Source organism: Clupea harengus, chromosome 5 (genome assembly GCF_900700415.2).
Source record: "Clupea harengus chromosome 5, Ch_v2.0.2, whole genome shotgun sequence".
Lineage (NCBI taxonomy): Eukaryota > Metazoa > Chordata > Actinopteri > Clupeiformes > Clupeidae > Clupea > Clupea harengus.
The window spans coordinates 14,239,205-14,257,300 of record NC_045156.1 but is presented as its reverse complement, the minus strand read 5'-3'; the positions used below and the strand labels follow the sequence as shown (position 1 = coordinate 14,257,300).

The 18,096-nt window shown below is 41.7% G+C and overlaps 2 protein-coding genes and 1 long non-coding RNA gene across 9 annotated transcripts in view; all 3 read right to left on the bottom strand.

The window, feature by feature from the left end:
• Window positions 1-2,436: 2,436 nt before the first annotated feature.
• On the bottom strand, window positions 2,437-7,505 carry LOC105898140 (ubiquitin-conjugating enzyme E2 J2). Of its 3 annotated transcripts, none has more exons than XM_012825148.3 (7): window positions 7,336-7,505; window positions 5,617-5,747; window positions 5,308-5,348; window positions 4,985-5,087; window positions 4,282-4,420; window positions 3,911-3,991; window positions 2,437-3,026 (listed from the first exon to the last, which is right to left on the bottom strand). In XM_012825148.3, the coding sequence occupies exons 2-7, from the start codon at window positions 5,745-5,747 to the stop codon at window positions 2,733-2,735; spliced, it is 789 nt and encodes a 262-aa protein (XP_012680602.1). In that variant the 5' UTR covers window positions 7,336-7,505; the 3' UTR covers window positions 2,437-2,732. The 3 variants fall into 3 exon arrangements, with proteins under 3 accessions (XP_012680602.1, XP_031423670.1, XP_031423669.1); XM_031567810.2 differs by lacking the exon at window positions 7,336-7,505 and adding an exon at window positions 6,889-7,236; XM_031567809.2 differs by lacking the exon at window positions 7,336-7,505 and adding an exon at window positions 6,088-6,828.
• Window positions 7,506-9,686: 2,181 nt separating this feature from the next.
• On the bottom strand, window positions 9,687-10,636 carry LOC116220524. The gene is made up of 4 exons (XR_004163716.1): window positions 10,464-10,636; window positions 9,975-10,252; window positions 9,840-9,893; window positions 9,687-9,746 (listed from the first exon to the last, which is right to left on the bottom strand). It is a non-coding gene; the product is annotated as an uncharacterized LOC116220524 (long non-coding RNA).
• Window positions 10,637-14,536: 3,900 nt separating this feature from the next.
• acap3b (ArfGAP with coiled-coil, ankyrin repeat and PH domains 3b) overlaps window positions 14,537-18,096 on the bottom strand; it is a 90,524-nt gene continuing 86,964 nt past the window's right edge. Inside the window, exons 25-26 of one of the 5 annotated variants that reach the window (XM_031567806.2) lie at window positions 15,139-15,194; window positions 14,537-14,698 (exon numbers count right to left, since the gene is read on the bottom strand). In XM_031567806.2, coding sequence (XP_031423666.1) covers window positions 14,630-14,698; window positions 15,139-15,194 — 125 coding nt within the window. In that variant the 3' untranslated portion in view covers window positions 14,537-14,629. Of the gene's footprint in view, window positions 14,699-14,719; window positions 15,195-18,096 lie in introns of those variants that run through there. The other 4 variants (XM_031567808.2, XM_031567805.2, XM_031567804.2 and 1 more) reach the window with 4 other exon arrangements.

The following is an 18,096-nucleotide window of genomic DNA, read 5'->3' as shown; positions in this document are numbered from 1 at the left end:
ATTACCGGTGAAAAGCCCATAACTTGCTAAAAATCCTCTCAACATTGTTTTTTCTGTCAAACATGTCAGTGCCGTCATCCGAATTAAAAGTTTTTGTGTCATCGTTTATGAACAAGATAGTCAAAATACTGTCATGAAGTCAATGTAATAGTGAACTATAGTAGTATTTTCCTTATTTCCAAATGTTCATCTTACTGTCCATCTCTTTTACTAACAATGACTGATCCTTGTAACTTGTCTCCAGACTAACTGAACATTACGTTGTATAAATTGAATGTTATACATGTCACTAATTTTGATTCCAAGTGGTTGAATGCTGTAAGAATGTAGTAAAAGGATGCAGAACATTAATCGGAGAAACCAGACAGCACTCTCATTTCCAACCTGCTGAGAGAACAGGAAGCTCTTACTGCATGTCACCAACATTCCCTATGAACCGAGTCATTCTACAGCTGTGAGTGACGAGACTGATGATCAGAGACTTTCCCCCGTAATTAAAAAAAGAACCCCTGTATTGCAATGAAGAAAAGAATAAATAGAACTAACAGTAATCAACATTTTTGGAGGCCCACAAACCATTCCTAGATGGGGTTTGTGTAGCAAAAGTCTTCATAGGCCCAAATGACTTCATACAGTAATTTAGCATGTTGGTCCTTACAAAACCTTTGACCCTCTAAGGGATGAGATCACTGTAGATAATTCCCAGGAGGGTGAGATCACTGTAGATGATTCCCAGGAGGGTAAGACTTTGTGTGTTGTTGGACCAATGGTGAAATATCACTGAACAGGACTGACTTGTTTTCTGCCATAGTGGCACATGCTGTTACAGTATGTTTTCCTCATGCTGGCCTGGCACATCCACTCTGGCTCTCTGACCTATGACCTTTTGGACGCATTTCCTGCATTTGGACATACTGAAAGTAATCCATCAAGGTTCTACAAAATTTTTTTTTTAAAAAATAAAAAAAGAACACAGTGTCAACGACACTGATGAAATATATGCTTGACGAACAACAGTAAATGGTTTAACCATCTTGCATGTCATGGCTAGATGTTTTGGGGGATATGACCATTCAGCAGAGAAGGTGCAAAATACATTTTGATCAACATGACATATGCATGACAATTGCTAATGTAGGTAACTACAGACAATTTGACAAACTAATTTGCATTAATGTTAGTCAAAGCATTTGCAATTTGTTCAAAACAATGACAAATTGCGGTTATCATGTGCACAGGTGACTAGATGATGTGGAGGTTGAACAAGAGAATTTCAATTCTGATCTGAGAAATGGACCAAAGCGGGAAAAAAACAAAAAAAATGTAAACTCCTCATTCCTCATTCACTGTAAGGCTAAATAAACACGGCTGTTTGAAACCGAAATATAATTTATTGTAATAGCCGCCCCCAGCACACTCACTTCCATCACTATCACCCCCCAATCCTTCAAAGAGCTGCAACAGTCATTTAGAAAGTATTCAACAGTTCCTTGGATTTCCATTTCAGGAATATACTAAACTCATAACTTAAGCCGCCTGGTGGTTTACAAGCTTCATGGTATAGACCTTGTGTTTAGTGCGGTGTTGTTGCATTGTGTTGTTTATTCACGGTTTTATTACACATTGATGTACTTTTTATTCACCAGTTTGTAATTCCAAGGTGAATTTGCATATTTTAGGACAAAAAAGGCTATTCTACCCTAGTCTAATCTATTCTACCCTAGTCTAATCTATTCTACCCTAGACTAATCTATTCTACTCTGTCCTATTATGAAGGAAAGGAGGGGAACGTCCTGTGTGAACGAGTTACAAGAGGACTGTACTGTTCACAAAATGTTGAAAGTCATTTATACAGATACATGGGCGTCAGGTCTGGGCAGAGTACAGAGCAGAGTATACTTGTCATGGAGCAGAAATCCTGCTCTTGATACATATTTGACAGAGCTGTACAGTCTGTCCACTAAGCCATACAAGATTAAATACCCCAGGAATCTTAAGACTGTTGCAAAGACAGCTCTGCTACTTTCAGCCTCGTGAGTAAGGCTTTCTGATTCTGATTATTCTAGGACAAGTGTTTAATTTCATCAGGTTAACAGAAGCGGTCTGTTTTACAGAACTCAAATAGGAAAGAGAGAGAGAGTCAGGCAGTGTTACCATGATCCATCTGGAGCAGAACAGAACAGAAGAGTGAGTACAGGGAGATATGCAGTTGAGCGTCTGTGTGTGTGTGTGTGTGTGTGTGTGTGTTTCTTAACATGGGCCAGTGAGCTGGGAGCCCTGTCACTAGGCCTTTTCCTCCTACCCATGAGCCTCTGCCTGGGCGTGTCTGCTTCTCCGCACAGCCAGGCCAATCACAGGAGGGAACGAGACTCGTTCCTGCCACCACACCCCACCCTACCACACCCCACCCTACCCCACCCTTCCCACCCTTCCCACCCTTCCCTCCCTTCCCTCACACTCACTCACTCGCTCCCTCCCTCCCTCCCCTCTGTGGTTCAGACGGGGCAGCAGGTTTGCCATCTTTGTGCTTGTGGTTGGGAGAATGGGAGCCCGCTGTCTCGTCTCATCTCATCCCATCTCACTGTCTGTCTCGTCTCGTCTCATCTTGCCATGTCTTTTCTAGTAGCCCACTGGGAGAATGCGAGCCCACTGTCTCGTCTCATCTCACTGTCTGTCTCATCTTGCCATGTCTTTTCTAGTAGCCCACTGGGCTGCCTCACCCCCCGGGCCACTCATTCCTGGGCTATGCTCCGCAGCACGTACTTCACCGTGTACGCAAACGCAGCGAAGCCCACGATCACAAACAGGTTTGCCAGCGCTCCGCCCAGTAGTCCATGGTTGCGGTTGGCCTGGAGACCGCCGGCGGGGGCCGCAGCCACACCTGGTGCCAGGGGGGCGTGGCCATTCAGGACCGGTGCCCCGTAGTGGGCGTGATGCCCGTCGCCGTCGGGTACGACATCGGGCAGAGGCAGAGCCTGGGGTCGTGAGTTCAGCTCCTCCTGAGCCTTCTGTTTCTGCTTGATCTCCTGGAAATGAGACACAATCACAAATTACACTAGAAACTCGCTTCACAAAAAAAGCCATATGACACTGAACGCAAGGGACATGTATAGTCTTTCTTTGTCCACAGTTGCCTATATTGCTAGGTGACCAGATGACACTTATTGTAATGAATAATTTCCAGTAAGATTCAATGCGTGAGCAAAGGAATTCATTCCTTTGAAGCAGCAGTAAGGAGTTTTGGTCGAAAACTAGCAATCTAACATGCAAAAACACCAGCACAGTTGACACTGATGAAAGGCTTGCTAGCATGCTAACTCATGTAACCAGCAAAACCGTGCTTTTGAATTTAATTTTTTTTTTTACATATTCGCAGAGTGGTCCGACAAGGGCACCTATGGAACTGCACAGTGAGAAGCCCAAGCGGCTAGCTGGAACAGCAGGTGTGTTTATCTGCCCTTCACATGACCGTAAACCATGACATTTAATTTGAAGATGAAACCAGGACGAGTTGCTTATAAAACATGCTTCAAAAAGTGGGAAATCGTTGCATACTGTCACAGAATGATCAAACAAATGCATCATGGAGTCCTCCCATGCGTTGGCTACCTCCTCTTCAGTATTTGACACAGAACAAAGCATTGCTATGAATGGATTTGTCTTTTGTGTAGTAATCTTCTTCAATGGGGCAGATGATCTAGCGTGCACACATCCTAATCACATCCGTATACACATTATTTTTTTGGCTAAGTATTTAACTCTGGCCATGAAATTGGTCAGTTCATCAGATCAGGGTTCATCGCTGGTGGGGACAGACTAATCTAACATGATCATTCTGACCCGTTTCTAATCTTTTGGAGTGGCTAGTCTCCTTACCCATGAGTTTGTTGTGCAATGCAGAGGAGCTTACCTCAACCGCTGTTGGAAACAGTTCACAAAACACTTTGTCCTTAAGGTTGAACGCCAGGCTTTGGGCAGAGAGCTGTCGTTTCTGTGGTTAAAACAATATAAATGTTACCAAATTAATGAACTCCCAGGCAGGAAAACAACTGTAATTAATAATAAACTTCCTGTGTTCAGTCATGTTAAAGACTATGTGACGAACATAATTCTGAGTGGTTTATATTTTTTTAAACATTTCCAGAAGTATGCAAAGTAGAATATGCATAATTAAAAAACATTGAATCATTAATTCAATCATAATTAATCAGTAATTTTCAATAAAAATGCATTTGAGAGCGGTCACTGCAACGCGGTCTCTCTCTGCACTATCCAGCGTACCGTGTAGTCTGATGTTTCAATGCTGCCGAGGGTGGGGCCTTTCTCCACCATGAAACTCAACAGGCCTGTCAGGATGGTGGAGACGGACCACGCAGGGTTCCAGGTGTCTGGGTGGAAGTCGGTGATGGAGAGGCATAACCTGAACAAACATACAAACAAACCAACAAACATACAAACAAACAAACAAATGAATGAATGAACAAATCTGCTTCAACAAGCCCAGGAGAGAGAAAAACAAATGTACTCGTCACAGACAAATTCATGTTGGATCATAATGACTAGTGACAAATCAGATATCAACTTTTGATAAAAGATGGTTCATCTTTTTTTTAAGACGAGCGAAATCCATGGCTCTAGTGCACCATCAACAAAGACAAAATGTCAACATGTGACCATTAACCATCCTCAACACATCTCCAATTGCTATCGTTGCACAACTACACATTTTGCCTGCCCCTTCCAACATTTATTCTACCTCCTCAATTAATGCATAAATTACATGCGATGTACAACAGAAATTCCTAAAAAAAAATAACGAAGACAGGGTTAAAATTGCAATGTAAACGCAATTAATTGGATTCCCAGAGAGCACAATTAAAGACAACATATCCATGTGCACACAGTGCTATTCACATGCTATGCAATTAGTGGCAAATATAACCAAGCATGGATGTTGAGATATCATAATTAACGGGATTATTACCGTGTGTTGCACTTAAACCTCCCGTTTGGTGTGATCATATAAATGCTCGGAGGCTTGAAGGGGAACTCCCGAGGGAATATTAATTTTCCATGGTAATAGCCACCTACAAGAGACACAACACAACTATGTCAACACATTATAGGAGTACCCATCTAGCAGCACCACGCTTGCCTTTTCTGAAGACTATTCTGCTACTCCATTACTTCCTCTAAAGCCGATATATGCAATAAAACATTCTAACCCATACTAAAATACATGTCATGAATTAGGGTGTGAATTAAACTATTGTCGCAGTGTAAGGTTATAAAACATGTTATCCCCACCTTCATATGGAGTTTTCTCAGGGCCTCGAACTACATAATGCCTAGAAGGAAAGACACATCAGTGAGGGGTACAAAAGAATGCATAGAACACAGTTTCGATACGACTCTTGATTGCTTCATAACATATTAGCTATAGCCTATTGTATCACCATGACTGGTCCATAATATATTGGTTCAGACAACATCCACATCAAGTCATTTAAAAATTATTATAATATAAGCCTACTGGTTACCCATTAAAACATGATGGCAACCCCTTCTACAGAACTGCGACAATTAGAACCACAGAGTTTGGAGAACAAATTGTACCATTCTAGAATGTTGGAGGGTAGAGGTTCTGCACAGATGTAAGGCACGGGGTCTTTCTTGATTCTGAGGTAATCCTGTTTCAGTCGCTGCGTTGCTGTGGTGGGCGCCCTCTTGCTGGCATTGCCGTTCATCTAGGGCAGAGGTAAAGACACTAGCATGAGGTTTGTACCAAAGGGGACTGAATAAATACAACGCATGTGTTCATCTGTGTTGACCCGGCGAAGCAGAGAATGTGGGTCATGGGTCTCAAATCTACAGTGCACTGATTACATCTCAGGCGTAATCTTTTACCCTCCTGCTTCAACGTTAAATCTGTGACAGGTTCGCTCCCGATGGACCAAATTACATGGAACTGGACAGACACTCAACAACAGCAACGGCTCACAAACACCGGGTCACTTTAAGTCACTGGTTTGGCTTTGCTTGTGCCAAATTTAAGATAAATACACGGAAAAATGTAACTGGTATTACCACTGAGTTCAATCTTTTTTTTTGCCACCGTTCAGTTCACATCACATCACGGTATCCTCGGAATGTGTAAGGTGAAAAAAAAGTTGAAAAGGAACTGTGTTCTTGCTCCATACACTTTCGAGTACAGGCCAAACAAGCCTATGGACTCAATTATAACAACAGATCACGTCTCCCCAAGCAACACAGTCTGTAAGGTTACAGCATGTGAATCACACAAACCCTGATTCTTCTTACACCATATTTCAAATCATTCAGGCATCCACCATTTAGGACAGAACGACGTGGTGTGGATAAGTTACACCTTACATTTCTAGAACAAACGCAGTGTTGTTAAGAGCGCAGGAATAAAAACGACGTGTTTATGCATAGGTACCTAGCGATAGCTAACGTTAGTTACGCTTACATACAGCTTCCTTACAGAAGAAATACTTCACCAAATGTCTTAACAGTGCTGTTCATCTTAGCTACGACACAACCAGCTAGCTAAATAACTCATTGTTTTTGTCCGATAGTAAGCTGGATTAACCGAGGTCGTTATATCGCACATTTAGCTAAAGCTACTGTTGACAATCTGGCTGATGTGCTTGCTAACGTTAGTCGAAATGGCCATCATGCTAACACTAGCTAGCTATACAACTGGCTAAGGTAAGTCAACTGGAGAGGGTCATTAAGTTAACGCTTAATTTATTTTACCATTCATTTAAAGTCCTTCTCCTATATACTACATGAAAACAACATTACACTACCGTACTCAAATAGAAGAATGTAAGCGTTTCAATGTAAAAGCAAATTTGTTGTTACCTTAAAACCAAACGACACCGCGATAATGTTGGCTAGCTATCCTAGTAAGCTATAGAGTCGCTAGCTCTGTCGCCGACTTTCTCAGCTAATGTTAGCCAGGATAGTTAGCTTGAGAGCTGTCTATATATACACTAATCAGTTAGCTGCCAAGGTTTAAAATCACCGAGCTGTCTCAGAATGACCAGAACCCCAACCAATTCTGCACAGCTAGAAGGACCTAAATATGTCTACATTGACAGTAGGCTGTCATATTTATATCAACCAAGCAGTAAACATCAGCCATCACGAGTTTGGAGCAGCTTCACAGTACATTTCAGTTGGGAGGCTAGTTTAGCTAGCGAACGTTACTTGATGCCGCTACAGTTATCTTAAATGCCTTTACTTCATTGTTAATTTGACGTGTAACCAATATATTTGGATTTAAGCAAAGTTACTGTGATAAATTACCTTTACAGATTCCAGAAGAAGTCTGTCGATGGCTAGACAAAGCGCCAGACTATATCAAATCCGTGATACAAACAAATGTGGAGCCGACACCACACAGCAATCAACTGGCTTCCCACTGTATTTCTATTACGTTTCCTCACAGCTAGGGGGAGATGTTCTTACAACAATAGCAACTGTAAGTAGACGATGGGTTGACTCAAAAACGATCCGCATACGGATGTAAATCTAGAATGTTGATTGGTTAAGATGAGTTACCAGGCAGGAACTGGCTATTAGCAGGACCTCTATTTTTTCGCTGAGCTACAACGTCGTTTGCCTGACTTTTAAACGATCGTTTTATTTTTTTATTTTAATTATGTGAAGTTATAAGTTTTAATACTCAACTGTTTTGTTAACCGAATTTTTACGAAGTCATACGGCTAAACAAACAACCGACTTGTTCACCGAACTTTTCAACCGTGGAAAATACATAGCAAGCAAGCTAACGTAGCTAAACGATGCGTTAGCTTAGCCTGGTAGTCAACCTGTTGACATCCTATCTTGGTCGCATCGGGTTTAATTCATTAATAAACACGTCTCTTACCTTGAACGTCTACTCCTCATGTCACGAAGTTGCTACACTAACTGTATGTAACACTATGCACAAATGCAAAATATATCCAAGACAATATAGCATATCAATGCAGCAACCTAGAAATGCTAAGCCCCCTGAACTCCTATGCATACTACAGGTTATTGAAATCAGTTTCCGAGAATGGCAAACAACAAATATGTTTGCGAAGAAAAGAGCAACCTTCCTCGCAATTTGTTTGTAATGTTAGTTACAACCAGTCAACAGTTTTACAGAGGTATAGAAAACATTGGTGATAGAAACTAGGTTCTAAAAAAGGTTCCCAATTAACGTCTTTGAAACCAATCTATTTATTTAGTGACATAATCTTGACAGTGTCACATAACTGCTCTGAACTTTGACTGACAGCTGAGTACTTACACATTACAGCCATCAGTAGAGCTAGCATAAATACATTTTCCAAACCAAGTGCAGTAATTACACTAGGGTGCCAGATGTATATGCACACACATGATAAACAACATCTGAACGAATTTTAATACAATTCAATAGCAAACATTGAAAAAACTATGACAGTGTATGTTTTTTTTTTTTATTTGATGCAAGACATTCAGTGTCGGGTGATTGCAGGGAGATAGGTGCCTGTCTTCAGGTGCAGTGTCTTGTATGCTGTGGTCAGTCTAAATTAATTGAGTCTTGATGTGTTCCATTCAGTTAGACCTGTGGAAATATACTGCAAAGCATTATACTTGTTTTAAAAACATGATTACTAACACCATTCAAAACCAAGACCTGTTTAGTTGAAAGCCCACTCACCACGTCAAGGTACAGGTTATGGGTGGGGTGTTAGTGAGACAGGGACAAGACAAGACAAGACAAGGTGTAGGAGCCATTTCTATCCACCTTTTAGTTAGGTTTATTTAATGTTACTTATTTTAGCCACTTGGGCGAGTATTGCACTGGGTGTGGCTCGTCACAGGAAATTGGGTATATCTACAGGTGTGATTACTCAATTAGGGAAAGGTGTGGATGGCGGGGAACACACGCCGTCCACACTGAGGCTTATAGGATAGCCTCCACACAAGGTTAATGAAAAGAAAAGGATGCTTAGATACTTTTAAATAACAAATGTGTATAACAGACATATGTGACAGACATACAAACTTCACAGGGACATACATAGAACATGGTATACATATAACATACATTTAAAGGGGAAAATGGAGAGAGAACCAAACTTACCTGTCCCCTTACAAAAAACAGTAAATACAACCTGTGACGCACGTCTAACCCCAGGTGTGCGCTGACAGATAGCACGCCGCACTTGGGAACCGTAAAGGACTTCCTACAAGCGCAACGCACGCACTGCTCGCTGACCACACCTGTAAGACAGTAAAAACAAGGCACATCTTTCTAACCCCAGGTGTGCGCTAACCACACCTGTAAGACAAAGTCTAACCCATGTGACCGGTGACAGAAGCAAGGCATGTCTAACTCCAAGTGACTGGCATTGACTAGGGAACGCCAGCAGCAGGGCACAACTTTACCTTATCTAACCGAACCTGTAAAGCTACAGTACAACGCATTTAACCCCAGGTGTCCGCTGACCGAACCTATAAAGCTACAGTACAACGCATTTAACCCCAGGTGTCCGCTGACCAAACCTGTAAAGCTTTATTTCAACGCAGACCAACGAGACGGGGCAGTAGCACCACGCCATCTGGGCTTAATGCCATTGATACAGCTTAAAGTTCTTTCCGTAACACAACTATGTGCTGTCCCAGTCACGACACCACAACGTGTATGCGTCTGTGGTAAGGGCGTGGAACACGGCTTTGTCCTGTGAAAACAAAAAAACCCAGAGTAAACTTCTACAAAACAATAACAGATACTGGTAAGTTGTCAGACTAGAGAGAAAATAGAAACTACTTACAGTGGAACGTTGTTTGTGATCTGCAGCAATCACTGCAACGCACGTATTCACAATCTACAAGAAAGAAAAAGAAATTTGATGACAACATGATAGGAAAAAAGTAAAAATAAAAATGTATTTCTAAGTTTTACTTACATCATCGGTCAGCCAGTTGAACTCTGGGCCTGCCAGACTGTCTAAGTCGCGAAACGTGGCACGACAACTTCCAATGTGTGATCAACATCTGCACCTTTTAGGAAAAAGGAACATAAAACACATTCAACACTCTACATTGAACTTGACATGACAGTACATATGTGGAGATGTATAAATGAAGAAATACCTACATTCAGCACCTACAGCTTCCATCGAGATGTCGCACAATACACTCAATTCCTGGACATCAGAAGCGATGCCGACATCTTTGGGCGTGTCTGTTCGACGAACATATGGCTTTCAAATGGCGAACATTCAACCTGTCAACCAATCTGGACACTCTTTTGGCTGTCATGGACTCCACCTTAAACGGTCCAGCCCAACGTTCCTCTGCAGCGTCTCTTCACTGTTCGCGATCTCAAAGTCATCTACCTTTGGATCGGCGCTGCTGCCGTGATGAACCCGATAAATTGCAAAATATGGGCTCACCTTTGTGGAACGCTGCTTCGAGGTGTTTATCGAATAAACAGCGTGTTGCAGATAGACGTCCCAGTCATTCTGCTCCTCATTACAGTACTTTGCAAGATGGCGCTTAATGTTCTGGTTTGAGCGCTCATCTTGCCCATTGCTCTGCGGGTGGTAGGCTGAAGTTACAGCATGCTCTATCCAAAGGTTTTAAAAAGAGCTTTGTTACAGTCATTAACAAACTCTCTTCCCATATCAGTGATAATCTTTTTGACACCACCCTGTGCCAAAACAGTTTGTGTCACCATAAGTCCTACCCCTGGACCGTTCTTGCCTCTCAGAGGCCTAGCCATGACCCACTTGGAGAACAAATCAGTAAAACTTATGATATGGATGTAACCCTTGGATGTCGTTTTGAGCGGCCCAATTAAATCAACTCCCATGACCTGCCCGGGACCCTGGACCTTAATAGGGTGTAGAGTAGGTGCTACAGTCTTAATTCTGTCATGCCTCTGACATGGCTCACAGGAACCAACCCAATCCTCTACATCCTTTTTCAAAGTCAGCCAATAAAAATGCTGCACTGCCTTCTGTGCAGTCTTCTGTACACCAGGGTGCTCTCCAGTGGCTGCACTGTCATGGCACTCATACAGTACCCTGTCCCTCTCCTCAGGGGTACGTACAACCAGACGTCTCTTACCTGAATTAACATAGTACAACATACCCATATCTAACACATACTGCTTTGCTGCTCTACCGACAGAAGACATCTGTATCCTACTACTTCCTAGTTGGTGGGAACCATTTGCAAGGTAATAAAATATAGCGTCCAGACGTGCAAAACTCTCCATCTCTCAAGGATGTCTAAATATAACACAATATGTCACTTACACTTCACAAACACACAAAACACAACGTAGCACACTGTCACAAACGAGAAGAGGGAGAGAGAACATGACAGCATTAGTTTGATGAACACATAGAAAGTCTGTAAATGTACATGTACATAAAAAACATGAGATTTAAATCCCTGATCGCTGCATTTAACTTGCTTAAATGTCATCCATAAAGTTTTGGCGCGCAGCGCAACCTAGCGCTTTATTTTCCCTCAGTCACTGCCCACAACTGTTTGACAGCAGGCTATGCTACAATGTACAATGTCATTAACACATCGTGAAAAAGAGCAAAAACATCGAAACTATTGCAATAGCACCGGGAGATTTAAATCCCTGATCGCTGCATTTAACGTGACTGATTCGTGCCAAATGCGCACTGACCAGAAGCGTTTGACAGCAGGCTATGCTACTGTGGGCTAACATTACTTGTAAGAAAAATGTCACGAAATTAAAAGTGAAGGTCCTCTATTTAATAGCATGGTAACTAAGCATATAGCACTACTAAAGGGAAGGCTCGCTGTTGGCGACTTGTAACATTACCTGAGGTTATTTGTAATGCAAGTAAATCAACTTACCTTAGCTGGATGGGGATGTGTAATCTGCTGATGAAGTTTAGGTAACTTCAACAGAGGCTTTTGTCTTCAAAAAGGATCTTTTGTCTTCAGGTCTTGAAGTTTTCAAGTCTTCCAAACTTAGTCAGCTTGCATAAATTACTGTCATTTAAGCTAACCAATGAACTATTTTTTACAAAAACCTATCGATTGTGTATGTATGTGTGTTTGTAAGAGTGCTAGCTTGAGCTAACCAAACACAGTACAGTAGCTATCTAGTTAGCTATCGTAGCCATGTCAGCCTATGTAAGATACTGTAATTTTAGCTAACCAATTAAATAACTTTCACACAAAAAACCCATCGATTATGTGTGTTTGTGATGTGTAACATATATCCTTTATCAATCACTCTCAGTTTATGTTATTTAACGCTACAGATTACACCTAACACACGTGTAATTCAGTTGCTATTAATGTTGAACAGCAACGTTAAACGTGACACCACATTAAATGTCAGGCAAACGACGTTGCAGCTCAGCGGGAAAAGTAGAGGTCCTGGTATTAGCCAATCAAATAAATGGTGTTTTCCGTTCCTGCCTGGTAACTCATCTTAACCAATCAACATTCTAGAATTACATCCGTATGCGGATCGTTTTTGAGTCAACCCATCGTCTACTTACAGCAACAATTAGCAGGCCACTTACATCGGTTTGTGAAGTGATGTCAAATTATTTATACATCTTAAGTCATTACAAAAGTGCCTGTGCAGATTTGGGAACTGTTATTGACAGAATATAATCTTATACAAGTGGATTTTTGTGTCACGTATCTAAATGAAAAGCACCCAGGAGTTCAGGTTTCAGTCCTTGTCTCAGACAGCCAGCTTGACATACACGTCAGAGAGACTGGCTCGCTACCAAATTCCAGTTTGACCTCTTTCTTGCTGTTCACAGAAGAGGAGCAGAAGTGTTCAGGCAGTCTGATCTTGAAGTTTCTCATGTTCACTTACAAGTAGCGGCTCTTCTGTTCTCAAACTTGATCTTTCCTGAACTTGCAAGGAGGTGACGTACACACATATCTGGGGCACTACCTAGTGCCTTGTTCCTGCAGGGTTTTAGCTAGAATCTAAATCTACATCTCAACAAACTATACTGGCTGGTGTGTTTCAGCCTTCGCCAGCGTGAGCCCCCCCTTGAATCTTTCCAGTTTGGCCCTGTGGTTTTATATAGGCTGAGTTGAACTGCTCTGCCTGACACATTAAGCAATTCACATGTATAAGTAACCTGGTGAACTGAAACATTTCCTACCAGTATATCAGTACGTGTTTTATCCTTTACTTTTGTGGGTCCAATCATGTTTGGAAGGATGTCATATCATTTAAATGTAATTTACACATGGATAACTACAGAACTAAATTGGGGTGTTTTGCAGTAGTTTCCCTGGTAACAGTAACTCAGGCAGAAATAGCTATGCTTATATCAAAGATATCACGTCAGCAACCAAACAGTCTCTATCATCTATATTTAGACTGAGGTGGGAACTAATGCTTTCCTTAGTTTTTTTTTAAGTTTCAGAGTTGAGAATACCACTGCCTCACATGCTTGTATGCTACTGCATACAATTTATTTTATTTACTTACCAAAATCAAGGATCAAACCTAGAAAGGATGTGTTCTGTTCACCTCTTGTGTTATTCTTGACACTTTTCCAATATAGCCAGTATGGGCTTGTGGAAGAGAGCTTTGTGCAGTACCCAGTAAATAGCTTTATCTCAGTGGGTCACAGTTATAGCCTTTTGCTTGCATTCTTGTATGTTTCATTATATCATACTAGGCTGGTGTCTTACATCAGACAGATGCATTTCATGTAATAATGGAAAATCTTTTTACATTTTCATGTGTATAAATTCAGCAGGCCCAGCTTTGCAAAGAACAGGAATGTATTTGTGAAGACCACTAGAGGGCGCAGGCACATTCTTCAACTGTCCTCATGAAGACATTTAGGAACAATCACATAAGTGACGCACATAGACTCCAGTGCAGTAGTTAAATCATATGGACATTCACAGATATACCACCTCTGTTTGTGGATGGTAAATATACCTGTCTGTAGTAAATAGCAAGCACAATCATGTCAAATACAGGTGTGACTGAAACACGGCCTCTGTTTCTCAATTTTATCCAAGGTTTCTCATCATTAGACATTTAGTATGATGTTTAAGAAAAAGTAACACGTTTAAATGCAATATAACACAACCTATATGTGTAATACATAAATCCTATGCAATAGGTCATCTTAAATCTTTGCATGTACAATACTAAAACGTTGTGTGCATCACTGGGAGAAGAAATACTACAGAAATACTAATAGCGAAGTTTACTACGACCGTTACTGCTACATAGGGAAATTATCAAGTGAAGGTCCTTATCTGTTTGCTTGAGCACACACATATCTAACACACATCTCATGATCTGTGAGAGAAAAATGTAGGTCAGACTAAGAAAGACAGCCCTCTGTTCAGACTCTCCTGTGTGCACCTACGTCTCTCAGACTACAGCTATTTAAAACAGTCACCCACATGTCCCAAGCCGCTAGTCAGTTCTTCAAGTAAGAACGGGATGGACACTGAAAGGTGTAGTTGTTTGGGTCGTCTCCATGCCAACATTCCTCAAAGGTAATAAAGGTGTCCCAGCATGGAGGTTGCTGACTGGTGCAGTCCGGAACGAGAGGCAGACTCCTTCTGTTCAGCTTTTGGGGGAGGGGAGGCGCCACATCCGAAAACTCCCGAGAGATGTCAGGCCGCAAGGAGACACCTGCAGCAGGGACATCAGTGGTCAATCCCAGTCTTATACTCTTATAGTAGTCTGACGCCACAGGAAGAGTTTAGACTGGATAGACTTTGAGGAAAGAACAGCGTGTGCATGTAGTGACTACATCAGGAGGGGGAAACCTCTCTTTAAAGCCTTTCAGTTTTATATATTCACTTACGTGTTATTTGGGCTCATTTATAGCTGTGACTAAAGCCCCAGCACATGGTTATTAAGGTGAGGTACATATCCCAACTGAATTGTTTATTTTTATCCTTGTGTTGACACATACAATTGTCTAAAGCTGACTGAATGATTGTAGGCCTATTAAAGCAAAGGGAACCCTTTAGCACCATGGGGAAATCACCACACCAGCAGAATCCCACTCCCAATCCCAATCCCACACCAAAACCAAATCCCAACACCAACAAGGAAATGCCACTCACTCGGTCTCGGAAATCCCTCTTGCTTACTTTTGGAGAGACAGGACTTCTTGTGTCAGCTGTATAAAACAACGAGAGTAAGAGTGAACACCATCATCCCCCTATCCCTCAAACAGAGCTGGGTCACCTCTCCTTTGTGGGGACTGTGGCGAGTGACTGCATGTTGTATTACACAAACTAACCATGACACAGAGTGGCCACACATACTTGAGGGAAGCAACTGAACACATTTTGCTTTTTAAAATGTCTCATCAGATTTCAAATTAAATTAGGAGGAATGCTGGAAGAGGAATATGTCAACAAATGTATACATGTACGTAAGTGTTCAGGCCTTTCAAGACAAGTGTTCAAGGCTCAGGCCTTGGGTTCTGTAAAACACTTTGAGACAATGTCTATGTAAAAACATGTGTGTGACCTGTAAAGATATTTGCAAGTGAGTTTCATCATGTGTCCCTTTAAAAACCAGCAATGACAAGCACTTGAGTGTTGTGTCTTCTTGAGATAAATCACTCCCACGCCCACCACCATGACATAGTACAGCAGAGCGCAAAGATGATACAGAAGCATAAACCCAAAGCCCATTGGAGAGAGATAGTGAGACCCTGGCCACCCCTGCAGTGTGAGATAGTGAAACCCTGACCACCCCTGCAGTGTGAGAAGTAGTGCAGTCCACAATGGCCTCCACCAGAAACTATTCTCAGATCAAGGACAGTCTGTAATCAACACCAGAATCAGGATGACAGAAAAGAAGCAGAGACAAGGGGAGAGGAGTTTTTTTTTTTCTTCTTTCTTTTTATTTGTATTCTTTGTTCTCTTTCTCAGCGTCTCCAGGACTGGAGGAAAGATTTGTAGAAGTTTTCAGTTGAGTGTGAATTAAACACGTGTAAGACGTCTCCAAATCCAGACCACCATCATAACAAGCATAAGACAGACTGTGCAGACAGCTTAAGGAGAATGCGGAACAGTTAATAGCTGAGCAGTTAAAAAGAAGACAGAGGTTTGGTCATATTTACAACACGTTAATGGAAGCTTGCTTCCCACCCACAGACCCAAAGACACAACACATACCACTTCTGCTGGTCCTCTACAGTAACTGCGTGCTCACTGTCAGGGGAAGATACTGTAACTCTTCAGTCATGCCTCTCTTCAGGCACTGGTCATTACAGGCACTGCAGACAGCACAGATCTGCCCAATCTCAACCACATAAGGGCCAGAGTGCTTCAACAGTCGCTTTTTGGGACATGTTTACATTTTGAATGGCTACTGACCCTAAAGAACCACACAGATTTAAGAAAGGCCGAATTATGTTGGGATTTTTTTGTAGGAGTTATCAGGAGTGTTTGTCAATTGAATTAAAATGTTATATTTTTGAAAATATAAAAAAAAATAGAAGTTAGTTTAATTCACTGTCTCTAAAATGAACAATATCTTCCACTGGATGTGTTAATACTTACAACAACAGAGGCGTTTCCACATGAGAATGTTTTTTTTTTTACCATCATCAAACACCATCTATAGCCTTATGCCACTCTCCCTATGACCGGTCTTTCTGCTAAGCTTTCACTTGATATAGAGTAAATGAGCCGAAGTCTGAAGTCAACACTAACAGTCAACTACAAATTAACTGGAATCATGGCAAAGGGAGTCGTGCAGTTTCACAGGATGGTACGTTTGCGTGTCTGATAAATGGTCATGCTTACAAAACCGTCAGCTAGCACAACAGCCGAGAGGGGTAAGTTCGCTATCAGCTCAAACAGAACATTCATGTCTGTTCAGAGAACGCCATGCTAAATGATATAGTTGAAGTTACGCTGTGGTAAAACAGACGCTGATATTTGGATTTGCGCGACAGCTGATGTGCATGGAAAATTAGACAGCCTCTGACAATGATAATCTTAAAGCATACCCAACATACCGAGTGTTCAGTATGAAAGATATCACTAGGAGAAAACCTGACAGTGTTGAGTATTATAACAGGGTAGATCCACCCATGCAATGCAAGGAAATACTGAGAAAAGTACGTCCAATTCATATCAAAACACCAAATGCCATCAGGCATATGCATTCAGGGGACATAAAAATATAGGTCAATATGTGAACCGCATAATCCCTATCTCTATAAATAAATGACACCATCTCTAATGTTTATCGTCTCTAATTGGAACTCTAGTGCTGTGTTTTCCGTTGAGGAAAACTCTGCTGGAACAGTCTACTGTGTGCATGAGCTGTCAAAGCAAGGCCAAACAGAAAATATATCTATTAAATGCAAAGCATTATTCGATACGGTAAGGAAAAAACAAACAAAATCACAGGAACACAGCTGTTCTGCACATGTCAGTGATCATTGCACGAGTCCTCTGGGTAGAAAAAACTAAACAAATATAAATAAAAACAAGACGCAATGACACAAATCATTTTTCTAACCACACAGAAATGAAATGATAAAAAAATAATACCAATAAAATACCGTACGAAGGAAAAGTGCACACAGTTGCATTTAAAAAAAAAAAATGACGTCTCCACGTTTTAGCATTTCATTTAGAAATGACAGCATCCTCCCAGCCTGCTGTCTATCTCTCTCTCTCTCTCTCTCTCTCTCTCTCTCTCTCTCCAGTTCCTGAGCACTCATGCAGCCTTCAGATTGGCTACTGAGGGCTCTCCCAGTGCTTCCTGAAGACCTGCCACAGCCACTCAGATGCTCTGGTTTACGACGCGAGGATTCCGGACCCTCATGACAACACATCAATAGACGCCACTGGACATCATGCCACTACGAACAGCTATACACAGTTATAACAGCTATACACAGTTATAACAGCTATACACAGTTATAACAGCTTCACAGGTTTTCAACATCCCCACCCACTGGGCGAGGGTTACTTTGAGTCTTTTCTTTTGGCGGTGGAGGGGGGGGGGGGTTCTTCCACTATGACCGCAGGAGTGTGTGTGTGTGTGTGTGT